Source organism: Pteropus medius, unplaced genomic scaffold, assembly GCF_902729225.1.
Source record: "Pteropus medius unplaced genomic scaffold, Ma_sr-lr_union100, whole genome shotgun sequence".
In the NCBI taxonomy this organism is placed as follows: Eukaryota; Metazoa; Chordata; class Mammalia; order Chiroptera; family Pteropodidae; genus Pteropus; species Pteropus medius.
In genome coordinates this window covers 213164-235261 of record NW_024346501.1, presented here as the reverse complement: position 1 = coordinate 235261, position 22098 = coordinate 213164, and the positions used below count along the sequence as shown (strand labels likewise).

The 22098-nt window shown below is 33.2% G+C and overlaps 1 protein-coding gene and 1 pseudogene across 1 annotated transcript in view; one reads left to right on the top strand and one right to left on the bottom strand.

Moving 5' to 3' along the window:
- The window catches only part of PSD3 (pleckstrin and Sec7 domain containing 3), a 500329-nt gene that overhangs the window by 291931 nt on the left and 186300 nt on the right, over window positions 1-22098 (top strand). The window contains 5 exon segments of the mRNA XM_039875742.1: window positions 1458-1652; window positions 1780-1860; window positions 3489-3601; window positions 6360-6418; window positions 19535-19624. Coding sequence (XP_039731676.1) covers window positions 1458-1652; window positions 1780-1860; window positions 3489-3601; window positions 6360-6418; window positions 19535-19624 — 538 coding nt within the window.
- LOC120613142 (uncharacterized) lies at window positions 4726-4844 on the bottom strand (annotated as a pseudogene).

Sequence of the window (22098 nt, the reverse complement as noted above, 5' to 3'; positions counted from 1 at the left end):
TTGTGATGTCAATTTTATATTTTATGATAACAGTACATTATTATTTTTCTGTTTCACTGTGTTGATATTTGCACTGATGGTACATAGCAATGATGGGGGCCTTAGCACAAATCTAGGGAGTGGCACCAAACTGTTCTAGTTGTTGTTGTATTCTTCACTGCCATGCACTCAAAAACAAAGGCAAATTTCACCCCAAAAATGTTTTTAATAAAGCAGTACAAATTAATTACATTTCAACCCTGAGTACGACAAGCCTTTTTAATTGCTCATGTGATGAAATGGAAAATACTCACAAACCACTTCTGCTCCTAATGGTTGTCTCTAGGAAAAGCACTAGTATGTAATTCGAGTTGTGAGCTATGAACTAGTTGCTTTTTCATGGAATATCCTTTTTCCTTCAAAGTATGACTGAAAAACTGTGGTTACTGGCGGATATTTTCTCAGAAGTTAATAGACTGAGCCTATTTAAGGAAAATAATTGATAATTTTTGTTGTCAATGATAAAATATGAGCTTTCAATCAAAAATTAGAATTTTAGAAAACTTATATCTGCACCAAAAGTTTGACAGCCTCCCAATATTTAAACTTTCCTGAAGATACTTGTGGTGGGTGACATTAATGAATGAGGTATTTTAAAATATTGTATAATGAAATGTGTCAACAAATATTTTGCAGATGATCATCACATGTTGCAGAATCATGCCTAGGTAAAAGATCCATTCGAAGTGTAAGACAGATTATAATATGAGAACAAAAAGTTTATTGATAAAATTTTAGATTCTGTATTCCAAGTAACCTTAAGAAACTACCACTCATCTTATTTTGGTGTTATATCAAAAAAGAATATCTAAATTTTAAGTGAAAAGATTGTTAAAATACTCCTTATGCGTCTAACTAATTATCTGTGTGAGGCTGGGTTTTCTTAACATATTTCAACTAAAACCAAACGTTGTTACAGATTTGAGACTCCAGCTGTCTTCCAGTAAGCCAACCATTAAAGAGATTTATTAAAAATGTAGATCACAGTCATTTGTCTCACTAAACTTTATGTTGTTTTGGAAAATATAGTTATTAATAAAAATGTATTTTTATATTAATGAAAATGGATTTATTTTAAATGAATATATGAAAATTTTCTGTTTTAATGACTAATACAGTGAGTATCAGTAGATGTAACACACATGAACGAAGGTCTTCAGAGTCCTCCATACTTTTAAAAATGTAAAGGTCCTAAGACCAAAAGGTTCATCCAAGGTTTAAGCAATCACTTCTTTAGTGTGTTGAAATATAGTATCTGAAAATATTTTTATGAATAATTAAGCCTAAAACGATCTCATTTAAAATATTTTTTTTCCATTTAGTTCTACAATATCATGAAAATTTTATCAGCTATACTCCTTTTTGCCACACAAGAAAAAATCTTTTCTTTTTTTCCCTTTCTTTGTTAATTCTCACAGCAATGCTGGAGTGAAAACAGCACTGCTAGATGCTCGTTCTGACATGGGGAGCACTGAAATTCTGGAAAAGGAGACCTCTGAAAATCTCAGTAATGGTACCAGCAGCAACGTAGAAGCAGCCAAAAGGTTGGCCAAACGCCTTTATCAACTAGACAGATTCAAGAGATCGGATGTTGCAAAGCACCTAGGCAAGAAGTACGTTTTGTCTCGAGGCTGGTGTCTGGGTGTATTTGAGTGTTCGTGTGTGTGTGTGTGTGCGTGTGTGTGTGTGTGTTTTAATAGCTTCAATTTTAATAACCAAGTCTATTCTGTTTTTTTACAGCAATGAATTTAGCAAACTAGTTGCACAAGAATATCTGAAGTTTTTTGATTTTACAGGGATGACGCTAGATCAGTCTCTCAGGTATGATTAAACATCACTTTTATTCTGTGCCTCCATATAATTCTGAGAAGAGAACATAATGTGCTGAAGTTAAAATCTGATTTTTGTTTTTTTTAAGCCCACAGTTATTTTGTGAATTTAGCTGAGATTATACCATAAATATTAAACGTAGAAAGAGAAAAATACATTGTTTTTATGAAATCACACATGAACTCGTATTCTGCATCTAGTAAATGACATAGTAAAGAATGGTGGCAACATAAGTCTTGAGGAGAAATGGAATCTTTGGGAATTTGGTTTCAAATGATCAACTTTTAAAAAAGACAGTTTACAGACTATAGAATTAAGATATTTTTCCTAAGCATTTGTTTACAATACCAATAACTTTTTAAGAGAGTACTTTGGAATAATCTCATGAATGGAAACAAATATCACTGTGATGATCAGAAAGTATCTGTAAAAATGTTTCAGACAGTAGCACTTTTGCTGATCTATTCAAATGAAGGTGTCTTAAACTGATCCTCACTTTTCACACTATATTGTACTGTAAATCTCTAAGAGCAGCTGAAGATAAAACCCAGTCAGCATTTAGTCTTACAAACTTAATAACGTGTCAGATCCTGGAGGAATTCTGAGATCATCTTGGATAATCCTCTAGTTTTACAAATCAAGAGACTGAGGCCTGGTGGTCAAGTGAGAATGTTTGAATTATAATGCACACAATAACTTATTTGGTGGCTTTTGCATGAATCAAGGGTACCCAGGTTTTCCAAAGAAAACGGGTAAGAGTAGAAGAAAGATCTATATTTTTGCTCTGATATGTTTTATGAAAAAAAGTTAGGAAAATTAAGCAATATAATTTAGATTAGCAAACTGTAAATAAGGAAAATAGCAACATTTTCATCTTAGGAATAAGGTTTATGTATGTTGCTTTTAATAATAAGATTTATTAGAACATTTTAAATGATTTTTTCCTTCCCATCTCATGTTTAGGGAAATGCATATACTTTGTCAAATAAGGGACATATGGACTTATGTTTGATTCATAGTACTCTGATTTAGATTGGTATGTGTTTCTGGGAGTATTTTCTATTCAAAGAAGTTGTATATGTAAATTAACTTCCTATTATGGAATAAATTAAGATTTTATCTCCCAATTTCCTCCTCATTTAACAAGTTAATAATATAATGTGGTAATAATAGCCAAAATAAAATATACAGAAATCTACTGCACACAAGACAATATAATTGTAGTTTTAACAGTGATATAACAAAATGACAAAAAAAGAAAACCTATGATTTATGTAGAGTTTTAAAGCATAGCCCATGTGATTATACATTCGGTTTGAAAGGTTCTTTGGTTTTTATCTGATCTTTCAAAATGACTACTTGACACTTAGTCATATGGGGAAATTACCTACCTTCTCGACGCTTTTCTTCCTGTATTGGCCACTTTTATAGAATTTAAATGTCAATATAAATTTATACTGAATGGCCATCTAGTAAGTGATTTTTAAAAAATAACTGTAGAGTAATTAATTTATTTTGTATAATTAATTTGTATAATTAATTTCTTATGTTTATGTGAATTATCTTTAATTGTCAAACATAAAGAGTATGTAACATTTTCCCTTTTAATTCTTTTTTAGGTATTTCTTTAAAGCATTTTCTCTTGTGGGAGAAACTCAAGAACGAGAGAGAGTTTTAATACACTTCTCCAATAGGTATTTTTATTGTAACCCAGATACCATTGCTTCACAAGGTAATCTGATAGAAATGCTAGAATTTCTTTTTATAATAAGGGTTATTTTCATTATGAAAGTTATATTTTATTGTGGAAAATATGAGAAATTATACAGAAGAAAATGAAAATCATCTAGATATCTGTAATTACTTAGAGATAACTATTATTAACAGTTTGATTTACTTCTTTCTGGCTTATTTACACAATATCTAATGTCAAATTGGAATCCTTGAGAGTTGTTTCCTACCGCACTTCCCTTTCATTGTATTTTCTCATGTCATCAAATATTCTTTGAAAAGCATGATATTTGATGACTGCATGCTATTCTTTACTTTTCTTTCAGTTATTATTACTTTATTTTCCAGTTCACACTTTGTCACTCTGAGATTTTACCTGCAAAGTTAAACACGTTTTCTTGTTACTTCTTCCCTTACATCTGATCTCTAAACTTCTTGATAAAGTACATGTGTGTTCAGTTTTGTGTTCAGCTTTGGGAACATTTTACAAACCTCACTAGAGTTCATGGCGTGCCTCTGGTGCTTTTGTTTGATCTTTACTAAAACAACATTGATCACTGACTTTGATTTATGATTTCAATGAACTATGAATTTGTTTATTGTACTATTTGTGAAAAGTAACTTTAAACTATGTAATTGTTGATGTACCCAGTGAAGAGTGGTCTTTCCTCATTTCAGTTCCTACAATAAAGCAGTTTTTAGGGTTTGGAGTCAAGCACGTTCACTATAATTGGGGAATCTTTCATAAATTATCACTGAGTTTAGATGTATTAGAAATAGTAAATATCTCTTAGCTTTAGTATTACCAATTAATTAAGATAAGTGTACTTGATATTGACTGAAGTGATTGTTATTCCTATCTGTAAAATGAGAACTTGTCTTTATTCCTTTCTTTGACTTTATTTAGACCAGTTATTCACTGTATCACTGTCAGCATTGACTACAGAATGAAAGGGATAGAAGAGGGTTGTTTTGTTAGGACTTTCTTCAAATGTAAGAAGATGTTGACATTTCCTTTCCTTTTTTTTTTTTTTTTTTTTTTTTTTTTAGATGTGGCAACCATTGGTTGACCTCACAGATTGCAAGGACCTTATCAGTTTACAATCCCTTATTTTCTATTTTTTATGCCTACAGCACCTGGTCTTCCTGGATGGTCTCCCATCCAAGTACTAACTAGGCCCAACCCTGCGTAGCTTCCGAGATCAGACGGGATCGGGCTTGTTCAGGGTGGCATGACTGTAGACTAAGATGTTGACATTTCTGAGTGAAACAATGAATATCGATTTGTGTGCTCAACCGGCCGTTGATAAAGATATTTGAGAGTTGGCTCCTGAGTTTTACAAATACTTTAAGCAGTTTCTTTTAAATGGATTTGAGAGTTGGCTCCTGAGTTTTACAAATACTTTAAGCAGTTTCTTTTAAATGGATTTAGAATTTGTGATAATAAACTAAAACTAGAATAAATATACTTTTAGGCATTCAATAGCATCTACTTAGAGATATTAATAGAGATCTCTAACATCTCTATTAGAGATCACCTACTATACCCAAAGGTATACTTTCAAAAAATAAGCTCTTTAATTTATGAAGTCAGTAATTAGGCAGGCACCCTCTACATTTAACATAAATTAATAAGATTTTTCTGAGTCTGCAACTGCTAATTTTTTTTTTTTTACTAAGATTAAGATTGCAGGGTGAGAACAGGGAGAGGAACCAGTTCTAAGATTTAGAAATGAGAGGCTTAAACGCTCTGTGCGTTTTCTTTTTTTTTTCTTTTGTTTTAAAGAAGAGAGAGTGATGTATCCATATAAATGTGAAATGATCCTTCTGGTTTGGGCAGTTTTTTCCCCTGAATATTTAATGCTTTAATCTTCACAGATTATTTTAATATTTCACTTTTGTCTGATACATTGTATTTTGGACCATTCAAATTAAACATTTCCTTTAAAGAATGGCAAGAAAGAGGATAACTATTCCTGCCTGTATATTTCTAGCCAGAGAACTAACACCCAAACAGTAAATAGTGGAAAATGAAAATCTTGGTGTTAACTTATTCTCTAAATCAGTTTCCTCCCAGAAAGTAAAAAAAGTAACAGTATTTATTTTTATTTCCATATCTTGCATTAGAGAATATTGAGAACATATAAATAATAAGATCAAAATTATAATCTTACTATCTAGAGATGATAATCTCTTAATATTATTATCTATTCTCATTGCTGTATTTCTATTTAAATGGAATCATACTGCATATAATGTGTTTTTCATATAATAGTTTATTGTAAAATACCTTTCCATTTCAACATGTATACTTGGACAACATTTTTAATGACTTAAAACATAACAGAATTGTTTAACGCCTTAAAACATAACAGTATTTACTTGTTCCCTATTATAAGCAGTGTTTCTTTAGATAATCTTTTATTTTCTCTAGACTCATATTTCCTTAGTGTAAAGCCTTCAATTAGATTTACTGCATCAAAGGACATTGGTTCAAAACTTAAGATATCAAATTGTCCTATCAAATTGTCCCTAAGAGATAGGAATAATTTACTTTATCCAGTACAGTCCAACTCTGTGCACTGAGTTTTTTTAAATAGTTTATTCTTATCTATTTTCTGTCTTGCCAAACTAATACGATTAATTGTGCCTAGCGACAGTATTGTGTTTTTATAGGTTCTTAATGTATGCTATTTTAATTATAAGGAGTTCAACAGGAAATAGTGAGTTAATGCTTCTGTCCTTGTCTCTTTCCTTAGATGGAGTCCATTGCCTCACCTGTGCAATGATGCTTCTTAACACTGATCTCCATGGCCATGTAAGTGTAGGTGTGTGAACTGTTTTACCGAAATACAAACTATCTTGGGCTTATCTTTGCTTTTGTGTTCATCCACATTTGTTCTCTGTCTCCCTTTTTCTCATTCTCTACGTGGCAGGTAGGTAAACATAAATCCTTGGAAAAAGAACTTATGTCATATGCTAGCATAGAGCATAATTTTAAGTGAACACCATATTGTCAGCGCGTCTAAAGTTGTTTCATTTGTAACGTGTGTTCTGTATCTTCTTTCTCCACTGGGTGGCAGAGACAGAGCTTTTACTTTTTTACTTTTTGTTTTTTGTTGTTTGTTTTTTGGTTCATTATTAGGGTTAATGTTTTATGATGGGAAGAGAGGATATAAGTTAGATTTGAAAATGTTGACTTTGTTTTCATTAAACACAGTAGTACCTATTAGGAAATCAGCCTTTTTTACACTCCTCAGCTCACCTGGTTTTTTGCTAGTTGAATTATCAAAATAATCTAATTACCTTCTAATCCTCTATCTAAAATATAGGATGAACTTCTTAATTCTATAATTATTTATATAAACTTTCACCTTTCATAGACATGTAATTTTAGCATTTACTTAAATTGTTCATATTAGAGAAAATGCGAACATTTTCATTACATATATATCAATATATACTTAGCCTAAAAATCATTTCGTAGTTCCACTTTCATTTATTTTGAAGAGAAAATCAAGTTTCTTGTAATTAAAGAGTCTTAATCATCCCTTGATTTGCTATATAATTTATTTTACCCTTTAAAAAATTAAAGAAAGTAACACTGAAATATTAGTCCAAATTTGTTCTATTCCAAAAGGCCACATGATTCCCTTATTTGAAACTATGGTGCTCCTCTTTAAGAAAGGCAGAATGGATGGGGCCATTAAGATCTACTGAGAGGGGATAAGGGTTCTACCATCAGAAAAGTAAAGAGATATAGTAATAGAATCATAGTAACAGAATCCAAAATCTACCGATCCTAACTAGGAAGTTCCTTTTGCAATTTGTAAGAGGTGAATTTAGAATAGTTTAGTGACTGGGAGACATCTGTAACATGTGTCCGGAGGTTATATAGACTAAAAATGTAGATACTTTTAGAGGACATTCTTGGGTAACGGCTGTAATTCGTCTTGTGGAAATGAAAGTACTGGGATTCCCACAATATGAGCCTTAAAGTCAATATCAGAATCTCATATTCATCCAGCTTGCCATGGGGATGACCAATCAGTGGACGGTCCTAATCTCTGTTTTCCTGTTACCAGTGAAGAAGTTTTCACTGCTTTTTTTTCTGCCTGCCCTGTGATAACAGTTGCAACTCTGTCCCCTTCTTTTACTCTCATTCAGTTTCTCAACCTAACTTTCAGCTGAAGGTGACACTTTTGAATATGCTTGTCCACATAACATTGATCCAAGCCCGAGGTTCCCAGAACAAGGAAACTTCACATCAGATATTTTGACGTTTCATCCGCATATGAATATTGTGCATTTAGTGTCTGTTAACTGAGAAAATGTCTAATAAAGAAAAAACGGAATTCAGTAACAGGTCAATTCTTATTTAAAGGTTGAAGATCTCTTAGAACTTCTATGGAAGTTGCTAGATTTGAGGGGATATGTTTCTATTAAAAACTGCATAGCTTTTTAAAAAGCTAATATTGATTGAATAATACTCTCAAATAAACATGTACCTCGGTAATCACAGTGATTTGAAACATCGCAGTAAATAAAGATGTGAGGTTTCTTATTTATTCCGATAACTCAGGTGCTTGCTGTTCAAACAAGCCATGGGTACTCATTGTCTATAGTCCCCAGGTTCAGAACTACAGATACTGGATTTGCTCTGGTTGTGTCTTCGGACTACTTTTGAGGAGTTGAAAGGAGATTAGTGACACGTCACACTTATTTTTGGTAACTAGACCATGAGACAGTTTGTTAAAATGAACATTTTAATATTATCTTGAGTTATGCCAATCACACATAGTTAACAATTGGCTATAGTGGCAGAATTACATGTAAGTTGAAGAAAATGATAAATATAAGTAAATCACTCTATATCATCTTCAAAATTATGTTTCTGGTGATTATTCTCAGCTTTGTCTTTATAAATGTGTGCTGTATACTTAAGATAGTCTGTTTAAGTTTTGTTTATTAGAGTTTTTTATCCTTATGTGTAATGAGTGCTGTTACAAGTCCTGAATGTGTAGTAGTGATCAGAAGAACTAACCATATGAAAATGTGTTTTTCTTACCTTCCTCCTCTGGATTCATTTAAAAAATAAATTTTCCTTCTAGGTGGTAAGTTTTCTTTCATGATTCTGGATGTAGCTTCTCTTGCATCATGATTGCCTGATTTATTATAGTGTCTGTTTGACTTACTAGCATGGCCCCTATGAAAGTGAATCATTCAGAATATAAAGTAAGTTATTTCTAACTTCTGTTCCTTTTCACCTTCTCCCTATGTTGTACTGCCTAGGCTATCACCTCTCATTACTTACTCCAATGCCGGAATAACTCTCTTGGGGAATGAACTAATAAACCATTTTTCCTTTTCTTTCTTACCATCATGTCATGATAGCAATACAACAGCATGGCCTTTCTAAGACGTGCTCGTGCTTTCAGTGTGGGAGGCATAACTTGGGAGATTAACTTCTTTTGGCTGTTCTTTGTGAATCTTTCATGTGGGTTTCATTTACTCAAAAGAATGATGCATTGAAAATGCATTGATATGGGGCCTTTGCTCTTCTTGCTAATTTTCTTACTAATAAAATGTTAGAATGTATACTAATATAATGAATCTAATAACATTACATGTTGAATGCCTTTATATCTTTCTTTTTCTAATTTATTCCCTCATTCAACAAACACTTGGAGTGTATCTACTCCATTCCAAGTTCTGTGCCATTTGGGTAAAGATCAGAAATAAAAGAGACACTCATGGAAGTCAAATCTCTCTTCTTGTAGTGTTGACTAGGCTGACCTCCATTTATTAGGTTTAACTGAAGAAATGTTGACAGGTGATGTCAGTGGAAAGATATTTTAATTACACATTGGATTATAGTTAAATCTCACTAAGTAGGCTAGGAAAAAAACAATCTGAAGTATATACAGTATTTGGGGGAAAATTAATATGTTATCATTATTTCATTGGAGCTAAGAATGACAATTCCCTTCAGTACCTAATTTTTTAAAATATTAATATTTATCATTACCTTAGCAATAGTATTGACATGCTTTTAGTTGTCTGCAAGTGGTTTATTCTCTTAAATACTTATCATTGTAGTCACATGTCTAATTTGCTAAGTAATCTCTTATTTTTAACATGCCTCTTCTTCTGTGAAATATATATAGATTAAACTTGTACATACAGACAAATTTCCAGTAAACTGTGGTTTATTTTTCTCTTGCTGTCTTGAAACTAAGTTGTATTGAATTTTGTTTGAACTGTCAGCAAGGAAAAAGTGGAAAAAATTTTTAAGCTTTTTATTCTATTAGAAATGATGTGACTAAAAGGATCTGTCATGTTAGAATAAATTCAAACCTATTCCTTTTCTGGACTAATCTTCAAATGTGCTCTGTTGACTACAAATAGCTCTCTTGTACTTGGATCCATCCATCCTGGCAGGATTATTGCTGAGGCTGAAGACAGGTGGCAGAGACAAGACAGCAGGCAGGAACTTCTTACCAGGGTTGGACTCTGCCTGAGGTAGAAGGAAGTTTTACATATGGAACTGTGGCTTGGGAGTTTTAGTAGCTCTCTTACCCAGGGTCTGTCTCTGCTTTCCAGTATTGGCAGGAGCCAGCCCACCCTGTGCAGTAGGTATAAGGGAGCAGGAGTGTGGTTCTTCTGGAGTGGCAGCTCTCTGCCTCAGGCTGGGCATCCCACAAATACTTGTCCTCGGGATGCTCAGAGTGTGCAGAATATCATCCTCAGTGATCTGAGTTTAATGTGTGAGGCAGGACCTTACTGGCTTTTTTTGTATTGGGTTATAGGTTGGATAAGGGCTAAAACCAAAGCTAATATACCATACTTGTAGGGTGAAGAAAAAAGTCAAGGAATAAAGTATAGGTTTTATAATGGTACAATGTTAAAAAGATATGTATAATACAGTTTGAGTTAAGTCATAGGAATTCATTATTTTTCAGTCTGTAAACTGCATTGATTATTGTGATTGATTATTCTTAAATTGGCCCTCTAGTAGGAGCCTGGAATTTCAAATAGTGGGTAAAATATTTGGTTTATTATCAGAAGTGGTAAATGACTATTATAAGAATTTTTATGAAAGAATTTTAATTCTTTTACTTTTCATATTGTACTGTTTTATAGTTTCTCCCTCAAAAGCACCACAAACTTCCATGAGGTTGATAGATAACAGGAAATCTGTAAATTCCAGCCTTAGTCTTAATTTTCATTGAGCCAGCACTGCCTCTTTCCTCTTTTTAACATGTCCTCGGTTCCAAGTCTGTCTTTTCACCTGATTGAGAACTCCCCAGCCATAGCGAATTCCTCCATGCTCTCGTTCCATGGAGCTTCTCATTGATACTGAAAGTTCACATAAGCGTCGGGCTTAGATCGCAGAGTTGTTTAAGGGTTTCTAGTGAGGCATGGGGTTCATTTTTACTGTTAATATTTTTATCGCCAGAATGAGCATTTACGGGATAGCCTGAGAACCTAACTATCAGCTGTGGAAATGTTTTTATAGAAAAATGTCATGGTTTCAAAATTTTCAATTTTAAAATGACCTTTAGAATAGAATTCACTATCAAATTGGCAACTACCTAGATTTTAATAGGAATCTTTCTTTAAGCATGTCAGCATTAATTGTGCACTAGTGGATTTTCTTGGCTCTTCCAAATGAAAGCCTCCTTTCCTTTTCTCCCTTCTTCCATTCCTTCCTCCTTGCACACTATTGCCAATCTTTCTTCTCTATCTCTCCCCTTTTTTCCTTCACTCTCCTCTCTTTTAATTAATGGAACTCATTTAGGGACCTCAGATTATCTAATTGATACGTCATTCTGTCACTGCATCCCTTTCCTTCTGACCATTGTGAATTTCTTACATTTGCACAGCTCATTAGTAGAAGGTGATGAAGGGAAGCCTGTGAAACTCTGTTGTCAGTTTTCGCTTTCTTTCTTTCTTCATGCAAATATTTGGGGAGGGAGGGAGAAGTGAGGATAAGGAAGGTGATTACAACCTCTGACCTCTAACCTCATTACTTAATTTAATGCCTGTCCTATGATAATCAAGTTAAAAATAGAGTATAGTCTTCATAATTTGATTATGGAGTCAGTGTCTTTTCCTTTATCATCTCAAATTTTAGGGGAAATACTTTTTTTGTAGTGATAGAATCTGCTTACTGTACTTTCCAACTTTAAAAGTCACAGGATCCCTTTATACTCTCAAATTTTTTTGAGGACCCATAAGAGCTATTTTTATATCTAGTAATATTTACCATATTAGAAACTAAAATATTTAAGATTTTTAAATATTTATTAAATCATTTTAAAATAACATGAACAAACCCATGAAATGAGTAACATACTTTTTATGAACAATAATTGTATGTTAGAAAACAAAAAATATTTAGTAAAAATAGCATTTAAAATTTTTTGTAAATATTTTCATATTTTGGTTAATGGAGCACAACTTGATTTTCTGCTTCTGCATTTAGTCTTTTGCAATATATCACAAGTTATGTAATTTTTAGAAAATTTCACTATAACGTGTGTGTGTGAGAGAGAGAAAACGTTTTTTAGTATTATTATAAAAATAGGTTCAACTTGGACACCATAAACAGGATTCCTGAACTATACTTAGAGAACCACTGTATCGCCATATTTCGGTCACCATATTTTCCTTTATACCACTTCTGGTTTCTTTTTCAATGGCAATATATACACGCAGGTGGTAGGAGAAATCCCGGTAATATTTCAGATGTCCCTAAAAGTTGTACTTTTAACATGTACATTAGCTCTGCGAGTTATGAAAGAACATTTTGAATATTATAGCTATAGCTTCCTGGTTTGGAAATTTACAAAGGATCCTGCTTCAGCTGCTAATCATGCATATAAAAAAATTGGACACCTGAGGGCAGCATAACACAATTAAACTTGTTTGATAGAAAAACCTACAAATCAAAACAGGAGCTTTCAGTAGAGCTACAGAACTTAATTACCAAATCAGTAGTATGCTTTCTCGCCATTTATTGTAACATGTTGGAGGAGGTGGAATTGTCATGTGGGAGGGTATGCCTGCTGTGTTTTTAATATCCCAAGATTTATGAAGCCATATTTTACCAATGGGTCATGAGAGCTTTTAGTTTCTCTGAAAGTAGCTTTTCCATAAAGCTTCTAGATTTCGTACTATTAAAAATGAGAAATTTTAGGATAGTTTTGCCTAATTCTTCAATCTCTAGGTCATAGTATAGGCTGTGGTCTCCTTTCCGGTGAATACTTGACAGCTGGCCCTGTTAGCAGCTCTCCCTTAGCACTGAGTTTAGATTAGGTCTTGACTGGAGCTAGTTGTCAGGGAGGGCATGCTTACAGCAAAGACTTGGTTACACTTGCTGAGTTTTGGAATGTAACTTGTATGGTTACTAGGTGACTGTTAAAAATGAAACTCTCCATCTTAACTTTCCCCCTTTGTTCTCATTGTTACCACCAAAGTTGGGAGCTGATTATCTGCTGGAGTGGTGTTGGGGGTGCAGGTGAGGAATGCCATAACTTCAGTAAAGGAAAAACTTGAAATTAGGCACAGGATACATTAAGATGCCTAATGTATTTGCATGTTTGCTCATGATGTTGTCCTTAGTGTCAGTGCCACTTCCTTCCACTTTTCTTTTAGATCAGGGGTTGGTAAAGTATGACCCACAAGCAAAATCAAGCAAGTCAAGTTCTATTGCTAAGTAGCCATACCCATGTGTTAACATCTTCAGACTAAAATGCAATGTTGAGTAGTTGTAACAGGGACCTTATGGCTTGTAAAGCCTAAAATATTTCCTATCTGGTCATTTACAAAAAACATATAGAATTTGTCTCTTCCAGATTCTGGCCCTTAGTCCATGAAACCTTCTCTTTCCCCAAATATGGTAGGGTATAGTTGAGGATGATCCTTTTACTTAACATTCTAAATGGGAACATGTTAAAAATATCTTAAGTTTTTCAGAAATGATAAATTCACCAAAGAATTTCTCTCTGAAAGGCAAGAAAACCAATGGAGAAAATAGCTCTTTTGTATTTATTAAAAATATATTTGATAATGACAATGTAATTATTTTGGAGAATAGTTTAAATTTGTCTGGCGATGCGAACCCCAGTCTAGGTTTTTTATATTTTTTGATTAATATTTTCTCGTAAAAAGTAGTATCTTACTTGGCTAAATATTCAAGACTTCGGCCTGCATAGTATTTTGGGATTTCAAATAGAATTCTTTCTTTTTGTGGATTTTTCATTTTATGTATTACCATTTTAGGTTTGATTTTAAATGCCTCCTGATTTTAAAGGTAATGATCCAGAGATTCATTTTCATTAAGGGCCTCAGATTTGATTATAAATGTTGTATTGATTTTAAGGGATGATATCTGTGCCTTTCTATGCATCAGGAACCCTTTTCAAATCTCCACGCTTTTATTTAATGGGAAGGAATTCAGAATATAAGAAAGCACTATGAAAGCACTACCTTGGCAGGCAGCTGGCCAGCATTTGTTTCAGATCAAGCCTACTTTTTTCCAAAGTTACAAATATATTTCGGAAGAAAATGAATAAAACTATGACAATGTGCGAGCTTATCTGTGATACCTATGAATTGTTGAGATACAGAGTCAATGATTAGTTAGCGTTGTTTGGTAGACAGTATTTGAATAATAGCATTTTAAAATAATTGACACAATTTGGTATAATCGGGACCAAAAAAAAAATCCAGGTATCGTAAGGAGTGTTTCTTGATGACAAAGACTTCACTTCATTTTACTTTTACACTCTGATAAAAATGGTATAAAAACTCAGCGTTTAAACATATGTCAGTAAGACACAAAATGGGCTAATCTGGCCCTTTGCTCTTTTGCTCCTAAACCTTACCTAGAAGAATTAACCAGAGAGTCAGAGGACGACAGTAAATGGCAGATGTAAACAGCCTCAACTTACAAAGTATTCAAGAAGTTGTTGGGCATCTTTGATCCATAGAAAGTCATGTATCTTCGTTATCTTTATTCCCTGCATTGGCTAGACAGGTTGAGGCACAGTGAATTAGGTGATTGCACTAATGTTTCCTTACTGTGGAGGACCTGAAGCCTTTGAATTGTTTTTTGTTGGTCTGAATATACATATCCATTCCCCCAACCCAGATGCTATTTTTTTAATTTGTGTTTCAAAATCCAACTGTGTCAAATTGGTATCTTTATGCTGCTGTAGGTATTGGTATGGTGACTGTGAAAGTATACAAAAGACAATGCCAAATAAGCAAGTAAAATAAATCTGGATTTAGAATGAAGTATGATTTTATAAACCAAAATAACTTAGACTTTACCATTGTTGTTATATGTTAAAAAAAGATAACAATTTTTATTAATTAAATGATGAATGTTTTATTTACACCTTACAGTAAACCTTCATAGTGTCTTAAAACATTTTTGACTCAGTGACGTTTAAATGTATTGCTCATGAAACTTCCAAAAGCATTTTGAAAAAATTAGTATCCTCCCTTATGGTTCAAAGTTGTCATCTAAATTTTTTTATTGTAAGTTTAAGACATAAAAAGGTCATTTTTGATGTGGACATTAACTATTGATATCAAAAGAATAGTCTTTCATTATAGTTTAAAGATCATAGCGAGGGAGAAACATTTCCTAGTGACAGAGTAATGTGCTCACTTCAGCAGCACATATATTAATGACAGAGTAAGTACATCTGAAGTAAATGACAATAATATTGACTCCTCCAAAAAGCAATGTGAACACTAGCAAAAAAAGTCAAAAATTAACATTTCCACAACTCTGGAAATTAATCGAAGGCTTACAACAGTCTAAAGACTGTTTATTGAAGGGGGAAAAAACAGCTGAATTTCCGTAAGAACAGTAAGCTTTGTGGCATTTTCAGTTGCCCTATTTCCATTCCTCTCTCCCTAGTTCCACAAGCATCTTGAAAACCAATAGCCTCACAATCACAGTAGCTATGAAAACCAGAAGCCTAGTACCCACTGGGGTTGGCAGTTTAGAGCTTTTATAAGTTAAAAGGAGAAATAAACAATTCAGCAATAATAGTTTGAACTTCAATACCCCACTCAACTGTACTTAGAACAACTACACAGAATGTCAACAAATAGAAGATTTGAGCAATACTATAAATCAACTAGATCTAACAGAGACATCTACAGCACACTCTACTCATCCAACAACAGCAGAATGTGTATTCTTTTCAAGTACAAATGGGACATCCTCCAGGATAGCACATAAAACAAATCTCAATAAATTGAAAATATACAAAATATGTTCACCGACCACAATGAAAGGAAATTAGAACTCATAAGCAGAATGAAGTTTGTGGAAAGTAAACACATTACTGAATAACCTATGAGATCAGAGATAAAATTCACAAGGGAAATTAAATTCTTTGAGATGAATGAAAATGAAAACAACATAAAACTTATGAGGTACAGCTAAAGCAGTGCTAAGAGGCAAATTTGTTACTGTAAATGCCTATCGTAAAAAATGATCTCAAAGCAATAACCTAACATTTCTGTATAAGAAACAAAAACAGAACAAACCAAACCCAAAGAAAGCAGAAGGAAGGATTTAATATAGGGCAGAAATAAATAAGAGACTAAAAAATAAGAGAAACATTTTAATAAAATCAGAAGTTTTTCTTTGAAAAGATCAACAACATTGACAAATATTTAACTAGCCTGACCATGAAAAAAAGATTCAGATTACTAAAATCAGTAATGAAAGCGGGGATATTACTATTACTTTACAAAAATAAAAACATTATAAGCGAATATGATCAACAATTGTGTTAACAAATTAGATCACCTGTGTGAAATGAAGAAATTTCTAGAAAGATAACTACTGAAACTGACTCAAGAAGAAATATAAAGTTCGCATAGACCTATAACAAGGGATTGAATTAATAAAGAAAAAAAAAATTACTTCCCACAAAGAAAATCCCAAGACCAGATGGCTTCACTTGTTAATTGTATCACACATTTAAAGAAGTTTTAATAGTAATCCTTCTCAGAACCTTTAGGTAAAAAAGGGAAGGGAACACTTCCCACAACATTCTATGAAGACAATAATACCTTGATACCAAAACCAGATAAAGCTATCACAAGAAAACTAACATCCCTTAGGAGTTATCCCTTGTGAATATAGATGCAAAATTCTTTTTAAAAACTCAACATATAAAAAGGATTATACATCATAACCATTTGATATTTATTTCAGGGAATGCAAGATTTGCTCAGCAGATGAAAATCTAAAACACGGTATTAATGGAATAAAAGAGAAAAGTGACATGATCATCTTAGTAAACACAGATAAAGCATTTGCCAAAATCCAACACCACTACATGATTTAAAAAGAAAACCTGTAATAAGCTAAGAATATAAGAGAATTTCCTTAATCTGAAAATGAGTATCTATGAAAAACTCTAACATCATACTTGATGGTTAGAGATGGAAAACCGTCCCCCAGATCAGGAACAAAACAACTATATCCACTCTAGCCACTTCTTTCTAATATATTGAAGATTTTAGCTAGGGTAATTAGAGAAGGCAAAGAGATAAAAAGCATCAGGATTAGAAAGGAGTAAGTAAAATGATCTCTCTTTACAGAAGACCAGATTTTGTAAATAAAAGATCTTAAGGAATTTATAAAAGAGAAAAAAGAAAAACCTACTAGAATATAAAGAGCAAATTAAGCAAGGCTGTAGAATTAGTTAAATACATCATTGTATTTCTATACTAGCAGTGAACAGTATGAAAATGAAATTAGTTTCATTTACAATACTGGCAGAAATACTAAGGTACTTAAGAATAGATTTAATAAGAGAAGATTCAGATATTGACATTGAAAACTAAAAAACATCGTTGAAAAAAACAAGTGGAAGAATATCCAGTGGTCGTGGATTGGAACACTTAAAGTGCCATACTCTCCAAAGTCAGATTCAGATCTTCAGATTCAACGCACTCACTGTCAAAATCCCAGCTGATTTTTTCCTCCCAGAAATTGATAATCTAGCCCTGAAATTAATGTGGAAATGCAGAGGACCCAGAATAGCCACCTTGAAGCACCTCATTTGACCTGAGACACTTGATAAAGATTAGAAAATTTGAGATATTGTCTTTTTCAGTATAATGTTGTGAAACAGTCTTTTTCAATATGATCTTTTGAAACAGTATTTTTCATTAAAGTTCTTGCCGTGCTTTAAATGAATTTTCATCAGAACTTAAGACTGCAGATTTAACTATTCAAATTATGGGAAGTATCTACCAAATAAGTTAATTGGCAAAGCCAGTTCTTATTGTTAAAACATTCATCTTTCATGCCCTTTTGCTGATGGAAGAGGCAAGGTTTTAAAAACAATTACTTAACACTTTCACTATAATTAATTAGATAACATGAGACAAATTGTTTCATTGTAAAGTAAAGGGCAGTTATGAAAAGGGAAGTGGGAATCAATTACTTTTAAGACATAGGTATATACGTTCTCAGGCAGATGTGTATTTTCGAAGTTCAGATTCTGTATATATACTCCCTTAAAACCATCCATGGTTTTGCATTCCTTTTAAAGACTTATCTTCAGGAATATGCTTCCCTAGTTTGAAGACTTCTGTTCTACCTTACTCTTAGTCTTTTACAAGTAAAATAGCCTTACTGAGCATACGTTTAATTGGTATGTGTATTGTGTACAGGAATATTAGTGTAAGTGTACTTCAGGTTCACCCACATTTTGCTAGAGATCCCATGCACGTGCCACTTGTTTTGTATTCTGCATCCCTCTCCTGCACTCATGACAGATTTCTCTTGGTGTCCAGATTGAACCTCAGATTCTTCCACAACTGGCAGCTTTTACTAGTTATCGGAGCTGGCATAGGAGGTGATTCTGTGTCAGAGCAATATTATTAGTTTTCTTAGCCAACCTATTCATATCTTCTATTTTTGTAGTTTAGGTTTTCTAATAATTTTGTTTATTAATGTGATTTTCTTTGGTTAAACTTATTATCCCGAAGTCAGCTTGGAAACACATTTTTGGAAACAGTTCTCCGTGGGGCTCTTGCTTTTCTGTTCATTTTGTGGACAGAAGCTTTGATTGCCTTTGTTCTGGTCTGTCTTTTCAACGTTGGTTCCTTAGGGACCAGCTTTAGACTCCAGAGCAATGGATAGGTTTGCTCATAGCCTTAGAAGGTAAGAGCTGGTTTCTCCCTTTCAAGCAAAGGAGTAGACATGCTTACTGCCTGTTGTAAAAATTCGGGTTCCCAAAGCTCAGGAATCCTTTCCTATATGGCAGCCTACTGCATGTGCAGGTGTCAGCTGGCCCTCCTCAAATTGCTTCCCGAGAACTGGGATTCGGGGAACCTGGAGCAAGAGAATGCTGATATTCTGGCTATTCCTATCGTTGTAATACATTCCTGTGCCTCTGACCTAAGAGTCTTACTTCTGCTAGCATTCATGGATCCTGACAGGCTAACTTGTTAGCGTGAAAATAGGCTAAAATCTCGGATCTTCACAGTTCTTGACACTATGTATAGGAAATATAAATAAAAAGGCAAATAACTAGCTGTTGGTTTCACCTCAGAAATGTCATTTCTATCCATGTTTTTTAAAAACTATATTATATATTATTTACATAAATGAAGCATAGATTTTTTTCTTAGGTTAAAATAAAGCTTTGGCATAATTTTGCTATTTTAATGACAGTTTTAAAAGCATAATGAGCCATCTGTTTCTCTTATGCATATAAATTTGTATTATATGAATGTATGTATATCTGCACATATATTGGGGTATGTGTGTGTATTCATGTTTTGAAAAACTAAATCAACCTTGTTTTGCTTAATTACATTTTAAAGAATTAATCTTAATTCCATATATGTCATTATGATGTATTATTTGCCTCTATTCCAGAATATTGGAAAGAAGATGAGCTGCCAAGAGTTTATTGCAAACCTCCAAGGGGTAAATGAGGGTGGTGATTTCTCCAAGGATCTACTGAAAGTAAGCATTGAAATACTGTTTTTTAAAATATGTTTATATTTTCTTATGTATATATTTCTATCCAAAATAGACAGACTAAGGATCACTAAATATTTTATCTTTTGCTTTTGGTCTTATTGATGATGTTTTGACTGGGTTTTGTCCTTGATGCATAGTACCCTTCAATTAATAATTTCTCAAAGTCCACATTAAAATCAATAATACTGAGCTAAATGTAATATGTAGATTTGTAATAATTGGTGACACAGATAGTTGGTGGGCAGGTTTTTATTTATTTGTAAGCAGACTGTCAGAATTTGAGAAAGGTCACAAAGGTATAATCACTATGGAAACAAAAAGGCATTTTGCAGACTATGTTGGAAGCAGTTCTTTTTTTTTTTTGGAAGGAGTTCTGACTATATTCAGTCTCTAGTCACAGAGCCACTCAGGTTGTCTCTGGGAACAGATTAAATTAAATCCGAGTATTGTAGAATGCCTGAATTATTTGCACTCAGCTTTTTTATTGTTAACAGCATGTTATTCTTTATCAACCGATTGTTTTCAAGGAGACTACAAAATTAGCTTTGGAATTTGTAACATTCTACATCTACATGAGATATGCATCTGATCAAATACAAAATAGTAATTGATAAGAGATGTGTATTTAGAAGTTCTGGATAAGATGTGAGAATGTGATTTTTACAGGTTTCTACTTGTTTTTAGCGTCTTTTTAAAAACTGTACATATATAGATTTCTTTTAAAATTGGTTCCTTTGAATGAATTTGCTATGAAGGGTGACACATTTGAATCAGCTATAATATGTGCCTTTTGAGAGATAAGTCCTTTATCATGTTTTATGTTACTTTTAAACTATATAAAATATATAGAATAGAGTTATGCAAGATTTGAATATATACTGTGGAAAATAAAAGAAGTTACAAAAATGTGGCATTATGAGAGTGTTACTGAATTTATTCATTATGAAAAAAGCAAGAAGAAAAGTAGCTTCAGCTTACTGCATAAGGAAGGTATTTTTTATCGAGGTATAAATGACATACAATATCATATTAGTTTCAGATATATAACAATGATTTGATATTTGTATAGCAAAACGATCACCACAATAAATGTAGTTAACACCCATCCGCATATATAATTACAGAATTTTTTTCTTGTGAGGACTTTTAAGATTTTAGCAACTTTCAAATATGCAATACAGCATTATTAGCTGTACTCACCATGCTGTACATCACGTCCTCATGACATAACTGCAAGTTTGTACCTTTGACTCCATTTACCCATTTTGCCCCCTCTCTAGCTCCTGCCACTGGCAACTACAAGTCTGTTAAGGTATTTTTAAAGTTGTTTCTTTATAGCAAATACTACCATTTCTAAAGCTACAGTTCCAAACGGAAAAGGGAAATAAAAGGTGTTGGATTGTAACTGGTAAATATGTTCTGTACATTGATTGAAGCTATACTATAGATACAGGTTAACAAGTCTGTTTTTAGTCCAGCAGTGTTAGCATGGAAAATAATGGAGTCTTTCTAAGAGGGCTTTTATCAAGTCCTGTCAGAAATGAAAATTGACAGGAAAATTTTTCATGGCGAAGCTTTTAGATTTGAGTGGTAACATGCTTGACTGGGGGTAAATTATTGGGAAGCTTTAGAGCGTGTTTGATGGAGCTGTCTGAAACCAAATGTAGTCACCGTAGAGTCCAGTGGCTGCCGTTCACCTTGGGTAAACATATGTTCTTTGATTTACTCTGCCAAGAATTTGCTGGGTGATTTGTTACAGTCGTATAATTGAGATCATGTTCACAAACCTCAGGGGGGGAAATATGTTATACTATTCTTTATTTACTGTAGGAAGATGACAGTGAAATACTACTGAAAATGACAGTGGTGTTTAGCATGGAAATTGTCAAGTAAAATATTGATTTTCTTTCATAGCAAACCCTAACCACTCACCCACCCAAGATGAGTGTTTCATTTCAATAGGAATCTGGACTTTACTGCAAAATCTCTCTCTGTCTCTCTCTCTCTCTGTCTCTCAATTCCTGCCGAGATTAATCATTGGATAGAATATTATTTTGAATTTGGGGAGAAATATGATTATGTACATGCCATACAGACAGATACGTATATACATAAAGATCAACACAAAAATGTTTGGTGCCATTTTACAGGTTCTGGGTAACCCCTTTCTCTCTTCTTCCATCCCCTCTCCAACTTAAACAATTACAGGAATGTACAACCTTATGTTTAATTCATGAGGTAAAACGCATATTGACCTTGTTACTTTTATACTTCTTTGGACCAGAATTTGACTTAATGTCTGTTATTCACTGTGGTTGTGTCACTGGTAATGTTTATTGAAGGTTCACCTGCTGTTTCAGACTTGGAGAATATGCTGGGACCAAATGGGCCCCTGTCCTCAGAGATCACAAACTACTGAGAAGGATGGAGGGTTCTCGCTTCCTTAAAACAGACAG